The sequence below is a fragment of the Myodes glareolus genome, chromosome 19, assembly GCF_982192425.1.
Source record: "Myodes glareolus chromosome 19, mMyoGla1.1, whole genome shotgun sequence".
Taxonomy (NCBI): domain Eukaryota; kingdom Metazoa; phylum Chordata; class Mammalia; order Rodentia; family Cricetidae; genus Myodes; species Myodes glareolus.
The window spans coordinates 22523241-22550877 of NC_142044.1; the positions used below are offsets into that span (position 1 = coordinate 22523241).

At 44.7% G+C, this 27637-nt stretch overlaps 1 protein-coding gene across 1 annotated transcript in view; it reads right to left on the minus strand.

Annotated features, from left to right (window-relative positions):
- Positions 1-243: 243 nt before the first annotated feature.
- Positions 244-27637, minus strand: part of Washc5 (WASH complex subunit 5) — a 46714-nt gene continuing 19320 nt past the window's right edge. The window contains exons 9-29 of the mRNA XM_048457150.3: positions 26994-27165; positions 23919-24046; positions 22331-22460; positions 20140-20252; positions 17860-18026; positions 17704-17779; positions 16473-16583; positions 15517-15657; positions 14745-14825; positions 14117-14218; positions 13275-13454; positions 12001-12125; positions 9908-10070; positions 9069-9171; positions 8900-8979; positions 7944-8047; positions 7100-7229; positions 5518-5614; positions 3846-3999; positions 2217-2304; positions 244-610 (exon numbers count right to left, since the gene is read on the minus strand). Of these exons, the coding sequence (XP_048313107.2) occupies positions 554-610; positions 2217-2304; positions 3846-3999; positions 5518-5614; positions 7100-7229; positions 7944-8047; positions 8900-8979; positions 9069-9171; positions 9908-10070; positions 12001-12125; positions 13275-13454; positions 14117-14218; positions 14745-14825; positions 15517-15657; positions 16473-16583; positions 17704-17779; positions 17860-18026; positions 20140-20252; positions 22331-22460; positions 23919-24046; positions 26994-27165 (2502 nt within the window). The 3' untranslated portion in view covers positions 244-553. The remainder of the gene's footprint in view (positions 611-2216; positions 2305-3845; positions 4000-5517; positions 5615-7099; positions 7230-7943; positions 8048-8899; positions 8980-9068; positions 9172-9907; positions 10071-12000; positions 12126-13274; positions 13455-14116; positions 14219-14744; positions 14826-15516; positions 15658-16472; positions 16584-17703; positions 17780-17859; positions 18027-20139; positions 20253-22330; positions 22461-23918; positions 24047-26993; positions 27166-27637) is intronic.

Below are 27637 nucleotides of genomic sequence, written 5' to 3' on the forward strand. Positions count from 1 at the left end.
CTGGCTCAGATGGAAGAGGCTGGAAGAGGAGCTGCTGGGAAGCACCAGGGCGTTGGCCTCTGGGACTAGACGATGGCAAAACTCAGAACACAGCATATAGGACATGAACTGAGTTTACTACTGGGTTGTCAATGTTCCTTACAGGCCTACCTATCTCCCACCCCCACCCCCAACCATCTGTCACCTTCCAGGTAGGGTTTCTTACAGGGTGTCAATCTTTGGATCACAAACAGGGCAACTCAGTAATGGCAGTATTATTTTACTGAAGATCTGTTGCACAAATAGTTCTTTAGAACATAAAACTAAAAGGATTCATCCATCAGTTACACTGAGTATTTAGAAGAGGCAAGTATAAAACAGTTCTGCTTCTACATGATACAAATTCCATATAATAGCATGATTTCAACAGTATTAGAGCCGAGTCATCTTCCCCAGAACAGCTGATGATTCCCACGGGAGGGAAAACATGAGTTGCATGAGTAGTCAAGTTTCATTCCAAGTTCACTTTAGCTATAGGAAGCTAATGAGGCCAGTCCTGTTGCTGCAGCAGAGGTCACAGGACTGTTCGGAACTCATCGAAAATGAAGTTAGGCACATGTGCTTCGGCCACCTGGAATAGAAAGCAGAAGTTAAATTATTCATAGCATTGGAAGCATTGGAGCTAAAAAAAAATTTATAATTTTACATATGAAAATTAAAGAAGTGACATATCTTTTGGAATAAGGTGAGGTGCTGACTCACACAGGTAAACTAGGAAACAGCCGTTTCATGGTTGGTGTCTTAGTGTCTCCTTACTGTGTACCACTAATACAATACTTGAGGGGAGACCGCTGCCTCCAAACTATAGGCTTGACTCTGAGGGGCACTTTGCTCTAGAAATACACATCTGTGAGGTGACGAGGATAAACCTGAGGCCAGAGGGAAGGAATGTGAAGGTCTTGAAAGGTCTGCATTCCTTAACTATTTTTAGTAGAAGCAAGGAGGAGCCTGGGTGGGGCGGGAGATGGAACAGGTGATCTCTGTGAGCCTTGAAAAACATTGCTGAATCGCTCTCAATCTCTCTCTCTCTCTCTCTCTCTCTCTCTCTCTCTCTCTCTCTCTCTCTCTCTCTCTCTCTCTCTCGGCTTGAGACAAGATCTCAGTATATAAACCTTGGCTGGTCTGGAACTTGTTATATAGACCAGGCTGGTTTCAAATTCATAGATATCTACCCGCCTCTGCCTCAAAAGTGCTGGGATTAAATGTGTGTGCCACTATCCCCAACTTTTATTCACCTTTTAATTTTTTCAGTACTGGTGTTGAACCCAGGGCTTGCTCTACCACTGAGTTACACCCTAACGATCTGAGCTCATTTAGAAAGTTTCCCCATGATTCTATGAGGCTCTCATTGCATTCTTAGTAAGCAGCACTTGCTTTATTTTTTCCAAATCTGTCATACTCAGTTTCCATTGTTATCTGTCATCTAGATGAGAACAGGAGGTGTCAGTAGTGTCATGTGACTTTTACAGCCCCTGACAAGACTACTGCTGTCCTTTTACTAAGTACTGCATGCGCATGGAGATGCTCATCAGCTTTAGCTTTTGTTGTTAAAAAGTTCCTTCCATTAAGAAGAGACTTTTCTACACATATGTACTTATGCACACAGCTGCTGAAGGCCTCTAGAGGTCAGAGGACATCCTGCGAGAACCAGTTTTCTCTTTCTGCCATTTGGGTTCTGGGACTGAACTAAGACTGTCAGGTTTGGTAGCAAGTGCCTCTACCTGACAATCCTGTTTTTAACTATTAATTTTTTAAAAAGGGGAAATCGTTTCTTTTTTTTTCAGCATTTGTTATAGGTCTTTACATTTCTTAAATCAAGCTTTCCTTTGTGTTTAAACTTCCCAAGGTTGATATTATTTAGGAGGGCAGAGAAGGACTTTGCTAGAAGGTAAAAAGCACTTCTTTTCTGGAAGGTGTGGCTGTGGCCTGGACTAACGTGCTGGCCTTAGGCTGTTAGGGAGATAAAGAACAGAGCACCCAAGGCCATTTCTTTCCCTGGCCAGTTAGAAATCCCTTTCTAGTTGCTCACCTCACTGAGTGGGCCCTGAGGTGGGTCAAGAGTGAGGAGGGGGACAGAAGCCCTTCACTGTGCAGGGCAGAGGCACAATGGAGAGCTCGACACAGGAGCGGGAGGGGCCGAGGGGCATCTGCAGTCACCTCTACTCTCTGTGGCTTACCCTGCGGGGGAGCTTTGTGTACCGGACGTAATCCTCCAGGAACAGAAGGGCACCCACAGCATCTGCAGGCATTTCAGGTACCTTCTGGCTGTAAAAGAAGTTTGGGTCAGTTAGCTGCTTTGCATGTTAACAGGCCCTTACTCGACTAATGAGCAGCACACCAAATCTCTAACAAACCCACAGGGTACCCTCTTGATTCCTATGAAATAATTATTCTACTTTTATTTAGGAATCAGCCTTGTAGAAAACAACCTAGCCATGGGCTGGTGCGATGGATCAGTGGGTAAAAGCCCCTGCCATCAAGTGTGATGATGGCTTGAGTTCCGTCCCCAGAATCCACCTGAGGAAGAGAACTGGCTCCCTAAGGTTGTCTTCTGACCTCCACATGCACAGACATAAATAAATGTAATTAAATAAAAAAATCCAAACCCTGACCTTGCTGTAGGCTTATAAAATGGTCCTGTAGTCTATTTACACCCATCTTCATGTCTTTCGCACTCCATGACTCAATGCCTGACAGGCTCCTGTACTTTTTCATCCTCTAATCTTTTAGCCACATTCGTTTTGCGCACTCATTTGAAAATAAATGACTAGCCAGGACAATTCATCCGCTCTGGAGGCTGTTGCAGGAGAACTGTACATTTAACAATTACCTGGGCTATAGACTAAATCCAGGGACAGGTTGGGAAACAGTGAGACAATGTCTCCAGAGTAAAATGAGGGCAGGGTGTGTGTGGCCTAGCTTTAGAGCGCTTGCCTGCACATATGAGATCCTAGCATAGCAGAAAGATCGGCAGAAACAACAGATGGTAATCTGTTAACTTTACACTGTAACAAGACAGAAATGTTTCAGTTAGGCTGACCCTTTCAGGCAGCAGAGAAGGAAGCTCAGGTTGCAGCAGCCTAAAGCCATGGCTTTTGTTTTTTCCTAGCCTAGAAAATCCACAATTGAAGAGAAGGGAAGCAAAGAACTAGAAGAAATCGAAGGTTTATATGTCTTGTTATACATGATGGACTAGCCTTTTTCCTGGCCTTGACACTGAGGATTCATCATTCCTCTTTAGTGTGGGAATCCATGTCTTACTGGTGAGCAGACTCCCCTTACAGACTGAGGAGCAGACTCCCCTTTGAGTGAGTGGGCCATGTCGTGGTGGTAGGCGCACTGAAGTGTCTGATTCCCCTTTCTGAGAGGAGTCACATTTGAATGGTGCTCACACTGAGGAGTATGACTCCCCTTTGGTGACTGGAGCCATGTCTCGGTGATGGTCACACTGAGAAGCTGAGCGGGGCCCTGTCTTAGTGGTGCAGGGCTCGCTGCACTCTGAGCTGGAGCCAACATGGCAGAGTCACAGGTCTGCACTTTCTTTCTAGTAGAAAGAAATCCAATAATGTCTACTAATCTCCATCAAGATCCAGTTTTACAGTGTCCCTGCCAGTACAACTATGGAAAATTCCCTGGCAGGGTGACCAAAGATAAGCACTGGAGGTGACTGCTCCAGACATGGGGAGGTGCCCTGACTTGTTCATAGTGAAGCAGCTACTCCCCGTCTGCCAGGACAGCAATAAGAGGGCTTTGTCACAGGAGGCTGGCGACACTAAAGCCCACTGTTTCTGACTGGTCCTCTGTACCTTGTGCACTGCTCCATTGTGGAGCGAATAAACTGGCCAGTCAGGGCCAGGAACTGCTCGGTGTACCGGGAATGAAACTGCTTCAGCAGAGTGAGCAGCCCCAGGACAAGGGGTGGCCAGTCCACGGGGTCGGCAGGTTTCCGGCAGACCATGCCTGTGAGGAAGAAAGATACAATGCCCAGTGAGCGCCTTGCTTCTGACAATGTTCACCAAATAGCAATGTTCACCCTCATCAATGTCCCATGGCTGGCAGGGGATTATTTTGAGGAAACAGTAATTCTGGGCTACCCCTTAAACTAGCCGTGAGGTTCGTGGAACATCCTAATGTCTGAAGGGTTTACTTTTTATCACTACTGTCTATTCTGTTCTGCACTATTAATGCCCTCTGTGGTAGAGACTTGAGATGTACATTCATGTGAATGAGAATACAAAACTCACCTTAACTTGACTAGAGCTAATGATAGCATGGCATTCTAGATACCCAGAAGCACCTTACTAAGTAAAATCAGTTAAAATTCTGGTTAAAATGTTTTAAAAGTATCTTTAAAAACAATATTGAGCATTAAGATAAGAAATGAATCTGCTCAAGACAGTGGAAGAAGGAAGACTGGGGTGTGCCTGGCTTTCTCACTGGGGACTTCTGCTGGGACGGCTATGCTAAGCAGGAGGTGGAGTTTAGGGCCTTCGCAGGGAAAGTGGAGATGTTAGAAGATGTACACCGCCTGCCTTCAAGGCTATAAACTTACACTCAACAGTACTGGCATGAAGACATACTTATCAATGCATCAGGACAGAGGCCCAAAACAGTTTGACTTTCAGACGATCCATTGACTTTCCACAGATATAACCAGCAAGTTAGTGGAGAAAGAGAAATTTTGTCAAAACATGATACTGAATTGGATAGCCTCATGGAGGAGTTGGGGATGATGAACCTGATCCCACCTTACACCAGATGCAAACAATAACTTGGATGGTTCATAAGTCTTAGCGTAAAAGATTAAACTATAGTTTCTAGAAAATGAACTGACAAACCAAAGTCTGTGAAAAAATATTCAATAGTCACAGGGACTGCAGAGAGAAGAACATTTCTCAATCTGGAGATGAAGCTTTCCACTAACAGGGATGGTTGTTAGTTGGTTTGACCAACATGAACAGAAGGGATCAGCACCTGTGAGCACTTGGTGGGAAGAGGCCAAGTTGGAATCCAATCAACACAGTGCCCTCCCTTACCCAGCAATTACTGAGCAAAGGCACTGTGCTTGGCAGCAGGTAGAGTAGGAACTGGCAGAGGACAATATTCTCACATGTAACCATGTGTACATTTTAGTCTGAGATACTCACTTATTCTGGTAGCCAGCAACACATGGATACTCATAGGAACAGAACACGAACATAAAGAAGTTTCTTTCATAGCATAATAAGCTACTCATGCATTGAATGAGGAGACCCAAGTAAAGAACTGCACATCTGGAAAGGTGGGCGTGCTCAGCTGCCTTGGAACCCACTGTGCACATCCCAACAACGGTATTGTGTGGCAGCGGTACAATGGCACTGTTTTATCCATGTGCACTTGGTTACGAAAGCCTGATGTCTGACGTGCCATTGTACTCAGAATGTTGTTCTTGCACACTCATCTACTGCTTGTTTATTACAAAGCAAAACAGCATCATACCTAGATTTTTGTTATACTGAAGCTTTGGCAACTGAGCAATCAAGAAGAGAAAGTTGACGATGGGGAAGTAGGGTAAGCGCTTCGTTGTTATGTAAATCTGGAAGAGAAAGATAGGAGAGGTGGATGGTTTCTTCATATTACAGAGTATCACAGAACACGTTTCCAACAACAAGCTCTGCTGTTGGGGCAGTTTGCTCTTCTGACTGCCTCCCATAGGAGGAGTTCCATCATTTGCTGCCTTTGGAGATTTACTTCCTAAGGCCACAGGTAAAGACAGGCACCTACACGCTTTACTCCTTCCAGAAAGAACAGCTTTGCTTACAGACTGGAGTTCCTCTCCCAGTCCTATTATTATCACTTCTAAAAGGAGGGGCAAGAGGTGACGAGTAAGGATGGCAGGGACAGCAGAATCAAGAGCAGTGAAGGTGGGGCTGGAAAGACGGCTCAGCTGACGATGGGGACTCTTCAGAGGACTCAGGTTCAGTTTCCAGCACTAACACAGTAGCACACAACTGTCCTTAACTCCAGTTCCCGGGGATCTGACCCCATCTTCTGGTCTCCTTGGGCATCAGGCAGACACATAGGGCACTTACAGTGGGCAAATACTCAAACACATAAAATCCGTCTAAAAGAAAAGAGTAGCGAAGGAGATGTATGGCAAGGGAGGGAGCCTGAGACAAAAGAAAGAGAGAAAAGTTCCCGGCAGCAGAGAGCAGAAAGCGACAGCAGACGCTGAGGAAGACAGCAAAGCCTCCTTTGTCATATGTTTCCCACAGGCAGTCTCTCCCTTCAGTGAACATGGCAGAAAAGTCAGGGCAGACAAAGCCATGCCACCCCTCAGCAGGCCTCCAGTCCACAGAAGACAGGGCAGCACCCTGGTTCAGGTTCTTATCGCTGGCTAGCTCCCCCATCAGTGCGGAGGCCCAGGGAAGCCCTTTATCTCTGCAAGCCCCTGTTTCACGGGGCAGCTTAGCACAAAGCACACAGATGTCAGCTATCCTATACGTTCATCATCATCATTTGTGATAGGGTTTATTATTATGATTTAAAATCGTCAAAAGTAACCAGGGTAGCCCTCTAAAACAGACATGTCTCTGCATCAACACATATAAACACTCAAACATAGGAAATACATCGCAAGTGCAGGCAGCTGATGTCAGCTGAGGACAGGCACCGCCATATGAGATCTAGCACTGACTCAGGAGAAACCCTGCATCACTCAGTGGGTTCTGGAGCTCAGAGCTGAGAACAAAGATAAGCTTGGCATCTGGAACTGCAGTTCCCGCTGGTCACCATGGGGAAGCATTTGCAAGACAGAGCAGTGCGGCTGTTCCAACTCCAGCTGAACCTGCACCGACACTGCATTTACTTTTCCAGAACCCTGACCAATACCAGTCTCACAGCCAGGGAGGTGACATCGTTTAAAAAAGGCTGGAACCTGACAGCATGGGGATCTGGGGGCTGAATGCAGGTTTCTGGAACATTTTCACAGAGATTTGTTACCCAGACAAAGTCACCTTTTGTAACACACAGCCCTGTACCCACCCCCACCCCCCATGCAATTTCATATTTAGTCATTAACCTTATTCAGTGGGTTGTGAATGCCAGCTGCCTCCAGATAGGCTGTGATTTCATATAAGAGTGTGTTATCTTCTTTGGGGTAGGGAAGCGAAGGGTCCCGATAGTGGGCTTCAATGTCAGCCAGGAGAGCCCTAATGGGGGAGAGAAGAGCAATAAACATGAGTGGTCAGCTGAGTTTATACATCTGTCCCCGAGACTTGTCCTTAGGACTCCTGATCCACTCTGACCTAGAATCACTTTATCTCTTGGAGTCAAGCTAAATCAAGTGCTTTCACTACTGAGATTACAAAAGAAAAGAAAGTGTGTGTGTCTGTGTAGACCCATGGAGGCCAGATGAGGGCCTCTGGTCCCTTGGAGCTGGAGTCACAGGTAGCTGTTAGCTGTCTGACAGGATGCTGGGAACCAAACACTGGTCTTCTGAAAAAGCAGCCAGTGCTCTTAACTGCTGAATCATCTCTCCAGTCCCTCCTTGGCCAAACTGTTTCTAAGAACTATTTCGTTAGCAGAGCTCACGTTGGGATGCAGAAGCCTGGATTGTTTATCTGAGCATAAAGAAAGGAGAAAAACAGCAGTTGGGAGGGAGGGTATGTGTGCACCCCAGGATATATTGGTCTGCTCCCCACTGCTCTCTGGGTAACCGCTGCTTAGCTCTTTAGAGTACACCTCTTGTTGATTCTGTTAACAACAGTTTTTTAAGCTGGAACACGGGCCTAGTTGTGCTACTGCATGTTATGTGAACAATACATGTGAAAAGCCCAGAGACCTTACACGAACAAGATGTGAACGTGGGCTCGGAGGGGGACAGCACGAGCCCACATGCTGCCGCTGCAAACCCTGGCACTTACTTATTGAGGTTGTCCAGGGCAGCGGCCAGATGTCTGGAATCAAATCGACAGGAGGAGTTTAGCTCATTGGCAATCTGTTGTCTCAGGATCTGCATCTGTCCAACCTAAGAACAAGTGACAGAATGCAGAGGTGACACACAGGGTACTTGAGAGTCATCACTAGCATGCACACAGAGCTGGAGAGGCTCCGAGGGATGTGCCTTTGGCAGACACCAGCCTGCTACACTGTCTCCGAGGTAGCCATACAGTGCCTCCGCCAAATACCTCTGGCTAATCTCTCTGCCACCAGAAAGAGAGCCATAACGAAGCTTCATATCTGTGATAAACCTTTCCTAACACTATGGAGCAGCCCAGGCCAGTGGCTTCACTGTGCCCTTGCTTATACAAAGTAGGTGCCTGGGCTCTAAAAACAAAGCCAGCGGTCATCTAGATAATTAACTGGTTCATTTGTCTTTATTCTTCATTTGCAAAGACACAGTGTTTTATTCAGAGCATATGGATAGTTCATGCTCCCAAAGATTCCCAAAGATCCCCGCTGAACACTAGGTAGTCAGGAGGGAAAGGGACAATTGCTCTGCTGTAATGCTGTGAGGACCACAGGCCTCAGATGACAGACCAGAGCGTCTATGAACTTGGAGGAAAACTCCCATTTCCTTGTGCAGAAGCATCTCTGGTCAAAAGCATTTCAGAAAGAACACATTTTCTTGAGCAAGTGGGAAGCTGTGGGTCCATGAAGAGCCCAGTCAGTGGTAGCCCCAGAGAGAAGGATAAAGGAATGAATGGCGTGAGAACTAACAAGAATCTGCAGAAGTTCTGTTTCAGCCATGAAAGAAATAGATTTCCATCAACATGAAGTCATAGGAAAATAGTAATTTACAAAACACAGTGTTAGTTATTCCTGCCCCCATAACATACTTTCTTTACATAGTATTGACTAGCCTGTTTCCATAGCATACCTTCATTATGGCTTCCAGGTAAGCGGTCCAAATCTTCTGTGTTTTAGTGATGGCAGAAAGATAAACTTTACTTGAATTTGCTGAAAGTTAAAATACAATTGAGTTCAGTAAATCCAGAAAGGTTATAATACAGTATCATTTTTGCCTTGGCGAATTTCAGGACACTTACCTACAAGGCTTTTTAGGGGACTGACAGCATTCATGAGTGTTTTTAAAGTATCTTGAACAGTTCTATCTCTCAGGATAATTTTCTGAAACATACTGAGGAAATTCTACAAACAAGAAGCCATGATCAAAATCTAAACATAACAACCCCGAACTCCAGCTAATTCAAATGCTGTATAGAACACTGTCTACCTCGGCCCTACAACCTCTAAATGGGAAGGAAGCACACCCAGGAGGAGATAAAGCTTCCAGCACAAGTCTCTGTTTCCCAAACTGAGATTAAAGCAGTCTACCCCTAGAATGGCAATGCTGGCCAAAGAAGTTCTAGTCTACCATCAGTACCTGTCTACCTAGTAAAATCAGCCAGGCCTCACATCAGGGCGAGAAATCATGGAGGACACCGAGTTTAATTTGTCAGGTGAGACCTGTTGTTACGCTTCCCAGGCAGAAACCAGACATGCAGGTCTGTAACAGGCAGTCTTTGTCTTCTTGGCAAAGTGTGTCTGGATGCTTCCAGAGAAGTTTAATGTCAAAGGAAAGACCCATTGCCGAACAGGGGCAACACCATCCCCTAAGCTCGGGGTCCAAGTCTGAATTAAAGGCAGAAAGTGGACCAAACATTGACATCCACTCTCTCTGTTTCCTGATACAGGAGCAGTGTGACCAGCTGTCTCATATTCGTGTGACCACAGTAGAAGCCATTCTGGAAGCCAGGTCTTCCCCTCCATGATGGACCAGACTCTCAAACTGTGAACCAAAATACAGCCTTCTGTCCTTAAGTTGCTTGTCAGATATTTTCCCACGGCCACAAGAGAAGCAGCTGACGTGGGGTTCCTGGCTCACCTGTAATTCTTTCACAATCATGAAGCACAGAAGTCGGTCCAATCCATTCAGGCCGAAAGTCCCCAAGGTGTTCTGGATTTCTGAGAAGAGCCGACTGCTGGTGACCTCCTGATGCGTCTTCATGTCATACCAAGTGTTCAGCTGGTCTATGTAGCATGTCATTCTAAAACAAAAGTACAACCAAAGTCCCAGCTCAGAGGAATGGGACAGGAGCTGGGGTATCACAAGCCAGGGCACAGGCTGCTTGCCTTCGACTGTTTTACACAGTCTACTACACAGTCTGCCATAGCCTGGATGTGCACCAGCCCTGCCTCGACCTCCTCAGTGCTGGGGTCGCAGTGCGAGCAGGCACTACTGGTTATGACCTGTGCCTTGTGTTTCCTCTCTTCTGTCCAGGTACTCAATCTTGTTTGCCTGATGTCACAGAAGGTAAACCTCAGCTAGGTCTCCTTTCCCCACTGTATGTTTCCTTGGTTTCATTTATTTCCACTCGACTGAGCTACTCCTGGGAACCACGCTGAGAAGACAAAGCTAAGTTCAGCTGCCAGGCTGGAGGACTCTAGGGCCCAGCTACCCTTTTACAGGATGCTTCTTGAAATTTCCAGAGACTGAGGCCATATGAGAGCCTAGTGTCAATCCCACTGGTAAAGAAGACACTTAGGATCTTTGAGGTGACCTCTGAAGGGGAAGATGAAGCTGTGCTTCCTTCCCAGCTCACTGAATGGTCGATGCCCATCTTCTTGGAACCCCTTAGTCCTGGGAACACAGTACGATGACGACAGTGGCAGAAACCCAACATCGTCTATGGAGCACTCAAGTTATCCTACGTCACCCTCATAAGTTCTGTGAAATACAAGCCAGTTAACCCCTGATTTAGAGGGGAGATGACAGAGGGCAAGGTAGGCCTGGTTGCAAGATTCTATCATTTCAAAGCTTTGGGTCTCGATCACGGAGGAGGGGCCTTGAGTGGCTAGCAGGGCCTGCAGAAGGCACAGATGTCCAACGTCCACTCCCAGATAATCTGATTCAGCAGGAAAGGGGTGGAGTCCCAGCCTCTGCAGTTCCAACAAACTTTACACCTGTGGGCCTCATGTTATAAACACCACCACCCACACACATGCTGGCACTTTGGATGTGACAGCCGAAAGGACCTTTGTTTTGATAATGAATCCCCAGTCACATCTAATCTGCCATGAAAGTGTGAGCAGGGTGCCAGGCAGGGCAGTTTCTAGGAGTACTTGGGGATTCAAGCCACATACATGAAGGATTGTTTCTTCTCTTGCCTGTGGCAGAAAAAATTTCATTTAGAAATCTCAAAAGGCTTATCTACAGTTTACTGACTTTCACAAATCTTGAGATGAAATAGTGCCAGACTAGAGGGCAGTATGGAGTGCTGAAGGAATGTACACGTGTTCAACAGGACACAGGTGGGTGGAGAGAGAAAGAGGTGCAGTATCGTGGTCCTCTGTGAGCATGTGCACGGGGAGAAACTGAGCCACATGACCCGAGCCTGCTCTTTCCTCAGCTGGTCTTAGTGTACTGCTTCATCTGAGGCTCAAAAGGGAGAGTTAACGGGTTCAGTTGGATTTACTGAGGGCCCATGGTACCCACCAGATATTCTTGGGAATAGATTTAATTACGTGAGATTTTCACCCATTCCCTGCTGAAGTCACATGGACTCATGTGACTAGGGTGGACTCACTGGACATGGTATGACCTTGATTAGCAGTCCTTTGGGAGCAGGAACTTGGCATGGTCTAGGTACACTGCCTGCCAACTGTGTTATATTGAGCAGGAGAGTAAGCTTTTGTGCCTGGATTTCTTCATCTTTAAAGTGGTAAGAGTAACAATGCCTACCTCTCGAGATTATTGCGAGGAGTAAGTACATTGTCGTGGGTAGCATGCTGAGTAGTCACTGGACAGTGACTCTTAGTGAGTACTCGGGTACTCGGCTAAGACATAAGCAAGCCATCTTTAACGGCCACGAGGAGCTGACACGTACAAGACTAGGACTTGGGACAAGGGAGCACTCTTCAGCGACACAGGCTCAAATGTTTTGTGGCCTGAAGCTCAGCCACACTCAGAATACTTACTTTGGGTCTGTGATCCTCAAGATTTCTCTGCAGAGACGACCGATAAACGTTATGGACTCATCCACGGGTGTGAACTTGGGTATTGGAATATTAGTGGACTGGTACATACTCTGCCAGTCTTGAATCTGGAACATAAGACCATAAATGCCTAGTTCAGCTCTGACAGTGTAACTCACTAATCTCACAAGCACTGCATGAAGAATAACAAACGTTGCTTGGTTTTGAAGAGAAAATGTTAAATCAACACCAAAAGTCCAAATGCTAAACAGAACATAAAAACAGAAAAGAAACAACTGTTAAAAGGGACTGGAGATGTAGCCCAGCTGGCACAGAGCCTGCTTAGCATGAGCAAAGCCCTGGGTGCCATCCACAGTGCCACATCGACCAGGCACAGCAATGCAGGTCTGCAATTCCAAAACTAGGGAGGTGGAGGCAGGAGGAAGTTCAAGGTCATTCTTGGCTGAACAGTGAGTTGGACACTAGCCTGTGCTGCAGGAAAGTGAGAGACAGAGAGACTTAGGCTTTATGAGAAGAGACGGAGAGTGTAATCTGGAAATCTAAACTAGCATCAGCTTAAACAATCTTTGGACAGTGTCACCTGAGTGTGTCAGTCCCTTGTCTGTCTAAAGCAGCAGCACTGGAGCTTGGTGCTATTTTGTGGTTCATGGAAAAAAAAAAGAAAGAAAAAGAAAAAAGAAAAGCAATTCACTTTTCAAAGAAGACATACACACATGACCAATAAACACGTGAAGATGCTAGACAGCCATTAGGGAAGCATGCATCAGTAAAAGCCACCTTCACGCCCCACGCAGTCAGTGGAAGTTAGGGAGTGGACAGCAGCAAGTGCCGGCTGAGACCTGAGGAAACAGAGACCTGTGGACGGCCTGGGGGACGTAGGGTGGCAGCGCTGCTGTGGGAGGGCTTGGGGGGCCATGCTCAAGCCAGCAGCAGCACTAAGTCCAGAGGTCCTGCGCCTCGCATCTCAACCCGCTGGGTTCTAACAAGCAGAGTAGCAGCTGCTACAGCCACTTGGCTACCCCTGCTTTCTCCGTGGCACAGAAAGCTCTGCGAGGCCCGGTCCTGTGTCAACTCTCCTTTTATCCTGAAGTCTCCTGAAGGTGCTCTGTGGGACTTCAGTACTGATTTTCAGTAAAACTATTAGACAAAACAACAACCAAACACTTTCTTGTTGGGATTCCTGAGACTTGGAGTGTGTATCTTAAATATGAGAAATAATGGATATAGTCAAGAATTGAAAAAAACTTGTTAAATACCTTTGTTCTTAAGAAGTTATTACATTCTTGCTCCACGTTATAATTTATAATACGAGAGACTTCCTCCTGCCAAATCTTCAGACCATAAATGCTGACATAGTCCTGTATGTACTCAAAAGAACGATGGAACCCATCCATGGTGGCTCCCAGATCTTTCAGCTTGGGCATCAACTCGCTTGGCTATGCAGAAGGACAGGAAAATTGTCAGTGGGAGCAAACTGTCAACACCAACACCTACATTAGACTGAAATGACACACTAACTAAAGGACCTTAGTGATGGTGTCAGACACAGTCACAGCAGGCTGACTAACAGTGTGGTTAGACCCTCAGCCAAGGACACTACAGTCATTTGGGAAGAAAGCATCACAGGAAGGACATAAAGATGAACACTGATGATTTCTCCAGTATCAGCTGATGACCACATCTCATACTCGACACATAGTATTTAAGTTGAATTCACTGAAGGGAAACATATCTTATGTAAACATTTCAGGATTATTCATTTTTTCTCATTAGAAAAATTACCATACTTTTAAATAGATAATGTAAACTTAAAAAAAAACCCAGTCTTTATAGTTTCTTCCTGTTTTATGGTAAACGAGGTCTTTGACAATAAGTAATTCTGAGTCATAAGTCTCAGTTCAGTTCTTAAACACAGGATGAGCAGGGGGAAACAGCATTGCTTTTCAAGGGGTTTCCTTATGAGTGGATTACACAAGAATAAAAGAGCATGTCAGTTGTTTGCAGCCCATGTCACATACTGGAAATGCAGGAGAGAGAAGGGCCTGTCTAGTTAGGTGCTATGGTGCACACTGTGAGCTGAGTGACAGATCCACTGTACCTTGGCCCGAGGGTTGAATATCAATCCCCTGTGGAGGGCGAAAGCAACTCGTTTAACTAGCTCTTTCCTTATTCCATCTTCCAGCAATTGCTTGGGATCCACCTAAGTGTAAATCAGAGCCATTCAATGCAGTCAGGAAAACAGCAAAGGGCCGGGAGAATCTGCAACGCAGCATTTTCTTATTACCTCGTCTCTAAATGATTTAGATTTTTAAATTTTTTCCCTTATTTCATTTTTCTGCGGGTGGATGAATTATTAATCCTGTTGCCTCCACAGGGCTCCTTTTATCTCAGGAAGTTTTATGATAATTTTACAACATATTAAAAAGATAGCATATATGGACAAGTTTTAATTGCTCCATGATTAATTTAACTTCATTAAATGCAAAGTGTCTTTCTGTACAGCCAGCAGGAGAGAGTGACAAAAAATTCCAAGTTCAAGTCACACGTTTGTCTTTAACTCTGAACAATCAGGATCATAACGCTCTCTTCCTCCACCAACAAATGAGTAAAAACAAAACTGCTGAGCGGCACAGCGGGACGCTCGCATTCCTTCCCGTTCCACGCGGATTTCCCAGAAAGTCATACAAACAGTCACGGGCCCCCCAGAGCAGCAGCATGGCTGTTACCTTAATGATGCCCACCAGGGTCGTTTTCATCATCAAGATGCCCTCGGTAAAGATGGAGATGGCGTGAGTAAGCTTGGCAACCTTCAGCAGAGAGAAAGGGGAGATGAAGGACTTCACGGGAAAGAACCCTCATTGCTATGCAAGGCTAAGCAACCAGTCGACAGTCTGCAAAGGCTACAGGAAATGAATGTGTGGCTGTGTAAAGGACACTGGTGTGCATGCAGCCGGGATGGAAGTGGGGCTGTGGTAGAAGGAAAGACTGCTGTTGGATATGCTGGGGACAGTCCCTGTCAGCAGTTATTTGTCTTCAACAGTACCTTCTCTGGGTTCTATGTCTCAGGACTAAACTTCAGGGCTGGCTTCAAGATGAGCTATAATAACCAGCTGCCTGATGGCATTAACTGCATTTTCTTTTACAATATTTTCAACTTATGATGGGTTTACTGGGATGTAATCCTAAGTCGAGTATCGGATGCACAAAGGAGCGTGGATGTGAGGAGTCCAGGTTGTGTAGCACAGGAAGAACAAGGAAAAGAGGTGCACCTCTCCAGAGAACACGTGGGTGAACAGGCTCTCAGAGACACTGGTGAACATCAAGAGTCATGGTGTGAGCACACTAAGAACTGCAAACCATGCTATCACTGAGAGAGCGAGGACACAATCACATGTGATTGATGGCTGATCCCTGGGATATGCCAGGAGCCACAGGACTGAGATGTTTCATGGTTTGGGCTTTAAATATCAAAAGACAGAAACCAAAGGAATATGGCACCTCGTATCGTGGGCCAAGCTGAGCATAGTCCCTCAGCTTGTCCTTGTCCAGGCGGGTAGGCACTTCAATGATGTCATGGGTCTGAAGCTTTATGATCTTCAGAAGAGATGTGAACATGCTTTCTGGAATGATCTGCAAAACCTTTGATGAAAAGACAAGGAAGAATACAATTGAGTATCTGTACTATTTTTTTTTAGCTGATGAACAGTGAAGATGACAGCAAGAAGGGTACCAGTGGGTAGCATGGCTGTTTGCTCACAGAGATGCTGAGAAACTTAAAAGAACTATCTTCAAAACTGTTACAAAGCACTGGACATGTGGCACATGCCTTTAATCTCAGCACCAGGGAGGCAGGAAAAATCTCTTGTGAGTTCAAGGCCATCCTGGTCTACACAGAAAATCCCAGGCCTGTCAGTGCTACATAGGAAGCTACTGCAAAACAAAAACAAAACACTTGTAGGAAGCACAAGCTCACTTTCTCCTGCCGTCAACTGCCAGGGAACATAAAGAGTTAATCCTCGAAGCGCTCAGGAAGATTTATCAAGCTCCTGTTATAGACTTTAAAAGACCAATGTTCAAGATGTCGGCAACGTCAGGAAGTTCTCAGCCATGACATAAACTGACTCTGAATTCATACAAGGATGGGTCCTTGACCCATCACAGTGACTGGAGCAAGAACCAGTGTTCTCATGAAGACTTGGACTAGGTTCTGGTAAGCGAACGTGAGCTGTGCTCTGCCGAGCAGCCAGCTCTGACTCTGAAGAAGTGACAAGGCCGAGAGCGCGTGCAAACCAGTGTGACTTCCTTAGAAAGCAAAATCAGACTTCACATCTACAGCTGCAGTAATGATTGTTTACTTTTGGGTATTGGAAATTTCTGAGAAGAAACCTGGAGGACAGGAAGCACCACCAGTGCACTGTTTCAGTCACCGAAATGCAGCCAGAGGCACTTCTTACCTTTCTCACGTAGGACACCAGTTCTCCCGAGTAATACTGAGACACACTCAGGAGGTCAGGGCTATTTGCTTGATTAATACGCAGCAGGGGAAGATCAAGGGCAGAGGCAAGCTGCAAGGAAATAACACACAGCTGTCTCTTGCTTCATAAATGCCCTAGTAATCTCTTTCCCCAAAGTGGGATTTCTAATGCAACATTTGAGTTTAGAGGAAAACAAGCAGCAAACCTCAGCAATGCCTCAATTAGTTTCTGACAAAACATTAAAATAAAACAAAACAGCCCACAGCCATCGGTTACTGTGGCAGGGTTTCTCGCGCTGACCGCCGGCAGCAGCTGGGAACTTGGGAGTCATGTCAATTATCAGGCCCACCACAGCCTGACATAGCAGAGCTGGAGCACGCGGAGGGCCCTGGAGCTGGAGCTGCCACCCTGGGAGCTCCTGGCTGTCATGACTCCTCTTCATCCAATAAGCTGTGGTGAGGCCCAGTGCACAACACAGGCCTACAGAGCAAACACTTATGACAACGAGCTACAGACTTATTTTAAATCATAAATTCTACTTTTACCGTTTGTTTTCTTATTTTTTTTAAAGGGTTTTATTTAATTTTATTTTACGTGCGCTGGTATTTTGTCAGCGTTCATGTCTGCATGAGGGTGTGGAAGCCCCTGGAACTGGAGTTACAAACAGTTGTGAGCTGCCGTATGGGTGCTGGGAACTGAACCCAGGACCTCTGGAAGAGCAGTCAACGCTCTTAACCACAGAACCATCTCTCCAGACTTTATCATTTATATTAAAGATGAAAGCAAATTTGCATACTCATGAAACGGATGTTCATTTTTACATAAAGAGCTAAACCTTGGCTGAATGTTTGATGTTGCAGGACCTACGGCATTTTCTTTCTTTCTCTTTTTAAATTTCATTAACTATGTATACAGTATTCTGCATGCATGTGTGCCTGACAGCAGAAGAGAACACCAGATCTCATTACAGATGGTTGTGAGCCACCATGTGGTTGCTGGGAATTGAACTCAAGACCTCTGGAAGAGCAGTCAATGCTCTTAACCTCTGAGCCATCTCTCCAGCCTGACCTATGGCATTTTCATAGATGTTTATGAATTATTTCCTAAAGGTTGAATGCACACGGGATAGCATCATACACTGACCAATGAGGGTAGAGCAAAGTTGAGTCTTCCCTCTGCTAGAAGGCAGACATTGCCATTCCCTGCTTACCTTGAGGAACGTGGCTCTGAGTTTGGTGACCATGGATGGGTTAACCCTTATGCTTTCTTGCATGATGGATGTGAAACTGTAAAGAGGGACACATGATGAGCAGATGGACTCATGGCCTTCATCATGGGTAAACAAACATCAGAGTGTCCACACTACCTGTCAATTAGCTGCCAGGCAAACGATAGGTCCCCAACGATTTGCATTGTGATCAAGACTTCCTCCTTAATGTTGATGGTTCTGATCATTTGATGGAGAAACTTGCGGGTGTCAGCGAGAAACTGGCAAACTTGCAGATTTGATTCTAACTGGTGAAACTCCTGAACCTGTGTCATACAATCCATTTAATTAAAAGAGTTCTTGAGTCCAACCCTTTCCTTGAAAACTTTCAAGAAAGTTCACCACTCGCCAACAATTTCTTGACCAAATTTTTCATTTCACATTAAGTTTCAGAAATCTCTAAGACAAATTCTAAGAAAGTACACAGTGTCTAGGATTAGAAAACTTTCCCCCTGCTCCCATCGTGTGTGTACATAACCTGACAAGCCAGCAGGCTCACCCTCCATTGTAGAAGAAATGCATACATCCTGGAAGCCATCTTCTTCCTGAAGATGCCCACACTACTTAGACCATAGAGAGTCAGAGCACAGCTAATGTACTGGTATGGTACAATACCATGTTTTTGAGGTTTCCTACAGTCCTCAAATTTTCATGTGTCACTCAAGAGGCCTGGGCCACGTGCCAAAATAAATAAGGCCCAAAATACTGAGGCTTATAAAGCTGTTTTTAGAGCTACTGTAGATGAGGAAATCCCCAAACACGCCTTCATTTGTAGCTGTTCTGGAGTGAGGCGCCCGGAGCTAACGAGGTAGTAGATGAAGTTGCTATTTATTTATAGTGACTATCAGAATAAGCTTAAAGAAATAGAAAAAAACTTCTTAAGAGAGTATGGAGAGTGGAAAATATTAACTATACTTAATGGACAGAGCAAAGCTGATGTTTTAAACAATGGAGTCTGAGGTAGTGTTCTAACATGATTATTTCACATTTTAAATCTATATAAACAAACAGCTAAAAATATTTAAGAATCTGAGCTAGAGTCATTTCTTTGGGCATACAGGCATTTTTGAGTATATAAAACATTTCACAAAATAAAGTAGACTACTTACAAGGAAAATAACATTATATAACAAACTACTTTTATTTTTTTGTGTATTTACTTCTAGTATTTCTCTCCCAAAGGCACACAATATTTTACATACCTAACAGAAGGCATAGAATTACAATTTTGTTTTTTACCTTATGATAATCTCCCCAATAGTCCTAGATTATTTTTATAATTCTGCTTCTAAAAGCATATATTTAAGTTCAGATTTAACAATTGTTGCTACAGTTCTACTCAGCTGACCAGTCAGTTATTAGCCTAATTTTAGAATACTGAATACAACACTACAAGGGTTGCTTCTGATGAAATACCCTCTTAGACATATATATTAGTTAATTTATTTTTATTTCATGTGCATTGGTGTTTTCCTGAATGTACATCTGGAGGCTGGATCCCCTGGAATTGGAGTTACAGACAGTTGTGAGCTGCTATGTGGTTCCTGGGAATTGAACCTGGGTCTTCTGGAAGGGTAGCCAGGTGGGTCGTAAGGTGTAACTTCTGACCAAAGACATAGTTTCAAGATTTTAAAAATCATTTATAATTGTGTGTGTATACATGTGTCTGTGTGTGTCCACGTGTGAGCACACACATGCATGCAGGTACCCACAGCGGTCCGAGGTGTCAGATTCCCTGGGGTTGGAGTCGCAGGTGGTTGTGAGCTGCCTGCCATGGGTGCTGGGAATGGAACCATGTCCTCTGAAAAAGTAGCATACCCTTCTACCTGCTGAGCCAATTTTCCAGTCCAAGCACTGTGCTGAAAAAGACTTTCTTACCTATAGCTGGAATTTTCTTTGGAGCACCAACCAGCTCCCAAATAAAGATACAGAGACATCCATATTAATTATGGATGCTTGGCCTTAGCTTAGGCTTTCCCCAGTACTTTTTTTTTTAACTTGATTTAACCTATTTCTGTTCATCTACATCTTGCTTTGGGGCCTTTATCTTTTTTTCCTTCTCTATGTCCTACTTTACTGCTTTCTCGGGTCTGTCTGTCTGGCTCCTGGCATCTGCCTGGTGTCTCTTTTTCTTTCTTCTTTTCCTGAGTCTCAATTCCTCCTCCTCCTCCTCCTTATTCTCCCTATCTGAAAGTCCTACCTATACTTCCTCCCTTCCTATTGGCCATTCAGTTTTTTATTAGACCAATCAGGTTCTTTAGACAGGAAAGGTAAAACAACAGATCTTTTATATAATTAAACAAATTCAATACATCTCTACATAGTTAAACAAATGCAACACATCTTTGCATAGTTAAACAAATATCTTGTAACACTTACCTCCTCCAAAGCTTGTATTAGCTGCACAGTCTTTCTGCCTGCAGCAGTAGAATCATCATAATTTAGTGACAGTATTTGTTTTGAGATTTCTCTGAACCAAGCTTGAAGATTTTCTATTAACACAGAAAAAAGGAAAGCATACTGAAACCCCAAATCCTTGTAGCTTTGAACTGAATTTATCTTTTACAAATATACTTCTCACAGCTTTTACCAGGTGTGTAACATCACTCCCAACAATTCTCTGACCACCGCTAACAATGTGAAGGGTGTGTACCCTAGCAAAGCATACTGGATTGTCTATATGAACAGCTCGGTCTGTGACACTCACTGCTAAGGATTAAAGGCTCACACTTAAGCTGCAAATGCTAAGTGCTAAGGTGCTCATGGGCACGGGAGGGCATGGACTGCTGGAAAGAACATGGAGTTACTGAGGTATTTTCTGAAGAAGTGAAGGTAGATAAATATTTGGGTTGTCAGAAATAAAGGTTATCTATCAAGGTGATAGACAGGCATAAGCAGAGGTTTTTGGGTAAGGTGAAGATAAACGTGTCAGAACTGTGAGGTACAAGCAGAGAGTTGTGGGAGCTCTGAACAGTTTAAGGGGCGCCATTTGTTCCATGACCAGTAGTCAGGGTGGTCTTTTGGGAGAGATTTGGAAAAGATTTCCTTATTTATATTTTATGGGTATGTGTGTTTGCCTACACACATGTATATGTGCCACATGTTTGCAATGCCTGCAGATGCCAGAAGAGGGCATCAGGACCCACGGAACTGGAGTTACAGGCACTTGAACTGCCATGTGGGTGCCACACCAAGAGGTGTGGGTTCTCTACAATAACAGCAAGTGCTCTTAACTGCTCAGAAAACTCTGTAACTCTGGGAGAAAATTCATAAGGTTCTTATCTTAAAAAATATGACAAGATTCTATAATTTTTCTGTAAGTAAGACTTCTTAAAAGACCCAGGATCATAATCATTAATGTAAAATTTGAGATGTTTCCTTTAAATAACAGCTGATGACCCCCACTTCTGCCACTAGATGGCAGGTGCTCTGGAAAATACCTGTGGCAATTTGAAAGAAAATGTCCTCTAAAGGGAGTGGCACTGGTGGGAGGTGTGGCCTTGTTGGAGGAGTGTGCCACGAGTGGGGGAGGACTCTGAGGTTTCCTATGCTCAGTCTACACCCAGTGAGACAGACCACTTCTTGTTGCCTGTGGGTGAAGACAGAAATCTCAACACCTTCTTCAATGCCAGGTCTGTTCAGGCCACCACGTTTCACCATGACAATAATGGACTAAACCTCTGAAACTTTAAGCCAGTCCAAATTAAATGTTTTCCTTTTGTAAGAGCTGCCATGGCCATGGTGTCTTTTTACAATTACAGAAACCCTACAACAACTTATCAAGATGAGAAGATAATAATCTTAGGATCCAGGTCAGTTGTTACTAATAACCTCAGGTGACATGCACTTCTAGAAGACCACAAGAGCTCTTTGACCTTCATTTCCTTCCCCCAATTTCAAATAAATACACACATCAGTTTTATCTAATATTGGGGTGGGGAGATCATGGCTCTCAACCCTAGCAATGAACCAGTTATAGGAACCCCTGGTTCATATTTCAAAGACACAAGACATGATGTTTAGAGCATCTTTGGTTGTTGCCCAAGGGAGAACAAGCTAGAAGCAGCACAGGCTAAACTACAGACTGCTATGAGTACTGCTGTAGGGACAGAGCACACAGTGATGAGATCAGGACTTTTTAACTCAGTGTGAGATGGTTAATCTTGATTATCAGCTTCACAGGGTTGAGAAACACCTAGGAGACACACCTCTGGCTATGTCTGTGAGGGCCTTTCCAGAGAGGGTTCACTGATGAGGGGCAACCCATTCTGACTGTGGGTAGCACCATTCCCATTGGCTGAGATCTCAGACTTAAAAAAAAGTGAGCTGAGCACCAGCCCTTACCCCTCCCCTCTTCCCGACCTCAGATGCAAGGTAACCAGCTGTCTCACACCCCTGCCTCCACACCTCCTCTGCCATGATGGGCTGTGCCCTCAAAGTGGGAGTCAAAATAAACCCTCCCTTCTTAAATTTGTTTTGCCAGGTATTTTCTGACAGCAATGATAAAAATTAACAGCCATCTTCTAAGGCTTTATATAAACACATATCTCAACACATCTTTAGCAGTTACCATTTTTTTCCACTCGGGTTAGTGGTTTCACCCCTGAAAAGACATCAGCCAGCTCGGTCATCCGCTCAGAGCCCTCCTTCTTGTAATGTTCCCACTTTGACTGTTTCTCTGAAAGCATTTGCTTGAACATCTGTTGACAGGATGGAAAGATTTATTACTTAAGAGAAAATTCAGATCAGACAGTTTACAAAGAGATCATCAATGAATTTCAACTAACTTTAAAAAAATATATGACGAGGGCTGGAGATGTGGCTCAGGGGATAAGGTGCTTGTGGTGCAGGTAAGGACAAGAGTTCAGATCCCCAGAACTCATATAAAAAACAAGCAGGTGTAGAGACAGAGACAGGAGATCCCACAGGCAGAACCAGCTAGCAAGACTAGCCAAATTGGCTGAGTTCTGGGTTTGGTAAGAGACCATTGTGGTTTGATAGAAAATGGCTCCCACAGTGAGTGACACTATTAGGAGGTGTGAATTTGGAATATGTATGGCCTTGTTGGAAGTGTATATCATTGTGGAGGTGGGCTCTGAGGTCTCCTATGTTCAAGCTACCTCCAGTGTGGTGGGCTGTTTACTTCCTGTTGCCTAGGGATCAAGATGTAGAAATCAGCTGGGTGGTGGTGGTGCATGTATGTGTGTCAGTGTGCACACCACGGAGGTCTCAATTAGATGTCAGGAATCCCCCTTGATCACTCTTTCGTCTTATTCACTGAGGTAGGGTCTGCCAATCAAATCGAGAGCTTGCAAGAGCCTGCTTGCTCTCAGATCCCACCCTGCCTCAGGAAGTTGTTAGTATTGGTGGGCTGCCACATCCACCTGGCATGTAAGTGGGTTCTAGGGATCCAGATTCTAGTCCTTAAGCCTACTCAGTGTACTAGATGGGTTTTATGTCAACTTGACACAAGTTAAAGTCACCTAAGAGGAGGGAATCTCAAATAAGAAAATGCCTCCATAAGATCAGGCTGTAGGCAAGCTTGAAGGACATTTTCTTAATTAATGGTGGATGGGGGAGGGCCCAGCTCATTGCGGTTGGTGCCACCCTTGGGCTGGTAGTCCTGGGTTCCATAAAAAAGCAGGCTGAGCAAGCCAGTAAGCAGCACCCCTCCAAAGCCTCTGCATCAGCTCCTACCTCCAGGTCTTTCCCTGTTGGAATTCTTGTCCTGACTTCTTTTGATGATGAGCAGTGGTGTGAAAATGTAAGTCAAATAAATTCTTTCCTCCCTCATTTCTTTAGCAGTGGTGTTTCATTATAGTAACAGCAGCAACACTAAGACACTCAGTAAGCCATTAACCTGAGCCATCTCCCCAGACCCAAATCCCAGTTTTCACATGTATTTTTACAAGAGTGAGTCTCATGAATGACCATACTCCTCATTAGACTAATGTCTACAATCAGGTATACTTCTCCATCACTAAATAATTGTTACATGCTTAATTCTGTACTCTTCTATAAAAAACAGGTTTAGACAGACAAAATATGTAGCTTCAGTCAGAGACACAACTATATCATAATCTTTTCTGAAAAAATATTTTTTAAACAACAACAACAATAAAAAGCAAACACCAAGGTTATTCATTTAATACTTTTACCTCTTTGAGTATAAACTCAAATTGTGCAGTATCCAACAGCAATTGAAAGAGGATCTTGGGATTGTACCTAGAATCTGTCAGAATCTGGTCCTTGATTTGACGAAGACGTTTATTGTTTGGGTCACAGGCTAGAAAGAAGAAGAATTTACCACTGATTCAGTGTATAAAATCACCCATGAAACAAGACGGGCCAGGGTAGAGTGAGCGCTTGTGTGGTTTATGTGAGTTTGACAGGGAAGGTTATAAACCATGCCAAATGGGGTAAAGTCTTGAAATCAGAAAAGGAGTTTGTGCAGCAGAAGCTCAATGTATTAAAAGCTGGCCAGTGGGGCTAGAGAGATGGTCAGCAGTTCAGGACAATTCCTCTTCCAGAGGACAAGTTTGTTGTCCAGCACCCATATCAAACAGCTCAAAACTGAAACTCTAGCTCCAAGGAATCTGACACAGAGCACATACAGAGACACATGCACATAGATAACAACAAAAAGTCTTAAAAGTGTGTGAGTTAGATGATTAAATTTACACTGTGGGTAAAGTGTACATGGACTGATGCACTAAGAAGCAAAACACGGAAAACTGCTTATGTGAAAAACATTTAAGAAGCTGGAGAGATGCCACATGTTTTCAAAGACATAGAGTGAGAAGCCCAACTGTGAATGGTTCCCAAGAGGTGGAAATGGATGGCAGGTAGAGGGGTTGAGAGCATCCGGCTACAGGAGCTGTGAGGAATGGGTACCGGGAATAGAAGGTCCCACACAAAGCTCCAGTGTTTGCTGGACGAGGAGGAAGTGAGGCTACACAGGTAGGCCAGTCCTCAAGGAAAGCTGACTGGGTAAGAGGTGAAAAGCACAGGGTTCCGCCTATGTGGTAGCATCTATCTGTAATCGCAGCTCCTGAGTAGATCACCACAGGTTCAAGGCCAGTCTGATCTACTTAGCAGTTCTAGGACCAAGCATGGCTACTTGGCACAACCTTGTCTCAGAAAACAAAATAAAAACAAAACCAAAGGAAACAAACAAAAGAATTTTGCAAGGCTGCTGAACACACAACTCTCTGGGTGGTAGTATACAGTTCTAGATGAGTCAATGAATGTTTACAATGCATTTGCTAAGAATAAGCAAGTGTACCTTGCTGTGGGATAATGTTCTTGTACCCTGTAAAGATCTGTCACTTGTATTAGTTTAATAAAATGCTGATTGGCCAGTAGCCAGGCAGGAAGTATAGGCGGGTTGACCAGAATAGGAGAATGCTGGGAAAAGAAAAGGCTCGGTCTGTAGTCATCATTCAGATGCAGAGGAAGCAAGATGAGAATGCTTCACTGATAAAAGGTACCAAGCCACATGACTAACACAGACAAGAATTATGGGTTACCATAAGATATAAGAGTTAATAAGAAGCCTGAGCTGATAGGGCAACCAGTTTATAATTAATGTAGGCCTCTGTGTGTTTCTTTGGGACTGAATGACTGCAGGACTGGGCGGGACAGAAACCTCTGCCAACATACCATCTCTGAAGACGCTCAGAGTCTCAAGTGTCTACTGTTTCCTGAGATTTTATCACTGGTCTTAAAGTCATACCTCATGGATCCTATGGAGACTTTTCACACAATGTGAGAAGTTCCTGAACTTAATGCCAAGCTGTATGAACAGAAGGTTTCAAAGACAGCCATGACACAGAAGAGTTTGAGGCCACCAAATTACCTGCTCTAGGAGGCTCTCCACTCAGTAGGCTCTCATGCTTTCTATACTTCCAATTCTGATAATGTCTGTGGTCCAGAATTTCTTCCCTTTAGTTTAGTCAAAATCTTCCTAATTCCTGCTTTCTGGTGGAGCCTTCTTTGACCTCTGTTCATCCACTTTGACCCTACCAGGACTCACATTATAGGTTCCACACAGCCAGCTCTGACCTGCTACTTGGGACCTTTCGTTAGTTTCTTGGAGCTGTTCTGACAGGTTGGCCCAAACAGTAGCTTTAAACAACACACATTTAGGTTTTTACGTTTTAGAGCTACAAAGTGTGAAGCAGGGTCCACTGAACTAAAACCAAGATGTCAGCAGGGGCTGGCAGTATGGCTCTGGGAGCAAAAGCCTTGGTTTCATAATCTGATGACCCGAGTTCAAGTCCCAGGTCCCAAATGTTGAAAGCAGAGAACGAACACCTGAAAGTTATCCTGTGACATACTATGTGTGCATGTATGTGCGCGCACACGTGTACACACACACACACACACACACACACACACACACACACACACACGTATACATGGACACAAAAACATACACTAAATAAAATTCAGCAGGCTGGATTGCTAACAGTATTAGCAGGTTAAGAAGGTATGTCCAACCCGTGGTGTGAGGGTCACATACATCCCAGAATAGCTATGAATGCGGCCCACCACATTTATAGATGACAGCATCATATCACAATCAAAAGGGTACATACTCCTAAATTAGGGGAAATTCCTTTTCTTGTCCCTTTTAGCCTCTAAAGGCTGCCTGCACTCTTTGGCTTGGGCCCTTTGAACCTTTAAAGATGGCATTGACTGGTCAAGTCACATGCCTGGTGGCACATCTCTGGTTCTGATGTGTCTGTCTGGCTCTTCTGTTATAAGGCTCTCTTTGATTACACAGGGTCTCCTGGGATAATGTAAGGTCAGCTGAGCAGCAATGTCCTCCTCACTCTTCACATGCACTGAGAGGGTCTAAGGATGAGGGCATGGACATCTGTGGAGAAGGTGGGTAGAGGCATGATGCTATCACAGTCTGCAGTTATCTCTTCTTATACGTTTACAGCTCATCTACCCAGTGTGATCAGTGACAAGCTTCTTCAACATGGGAGCTCAAAATCCTCACATTTGCCAGCCACATTCCAGTGCCTACCTAACAGATGACATCTGCTCAGGTGGGCCGCTGACCTCTCCAAGTTGACACAAACATCACTACCTTAAGAAGATAACTTGCCTCTCATGTACTGACTCGCCCTCTGCTAAATACTCTGCCTCGTGAAGCTGACCCTACCTCTGGAAAGCTTACCGTCGGGCAGGATATGTGCCCCACAGCCCCTTACGTGCCTTACCTGAGTCGGCTGTGTGAAGCATCAGCCAGCGGATGGCGACGTTGCAGTCCCTCAGGCAGTTCAGCAGCCTTGGGATATTGTCCAGAAGCACCTCCTCCCTCAAGTAACCCTCTTTCAGAAACTGCTGCACCTGAGCGTGCACTTTTTCGCTGACACTGGCGTATCTGCTCGCCTTTGAAATTAAAAAGATGGACAGCTGGAATTAGATGGAAGAGCAGCTAGCTGTCCTGAAAATGACTCCCATTCAGCTGAATCCTCTGACAAGTACGAGCCTCTCCTTTAACTCCACCCCATCCCTCCTTCCCTCCCCACTTCCCTTTGATAACTTCATTTCTATATGAGGTAATAGCACGTGTATTATAGTTATAGCAATAGGGCAACTGATTTTTTTTTTTTTTTGAGACAGGGTACCTTGTCACTATGTACCTGGGAACTAGCTCTATAGACCAGGCTGGCTTTGAACCCAAGAGATCCACCTGCCTCTGCCTCCTGAGTACTGGGAATAAAGGCATTCACCACCAAGACTGGTTTTATTAGCCATTTTTAAAGGAATATTGTATTTAAAATTCTGAAACTCAGTTTTAGTTTGGGGTGTGATTAGATACTGAGGGGTTTATCTTATATTGTATACCATTTTGTCTAAT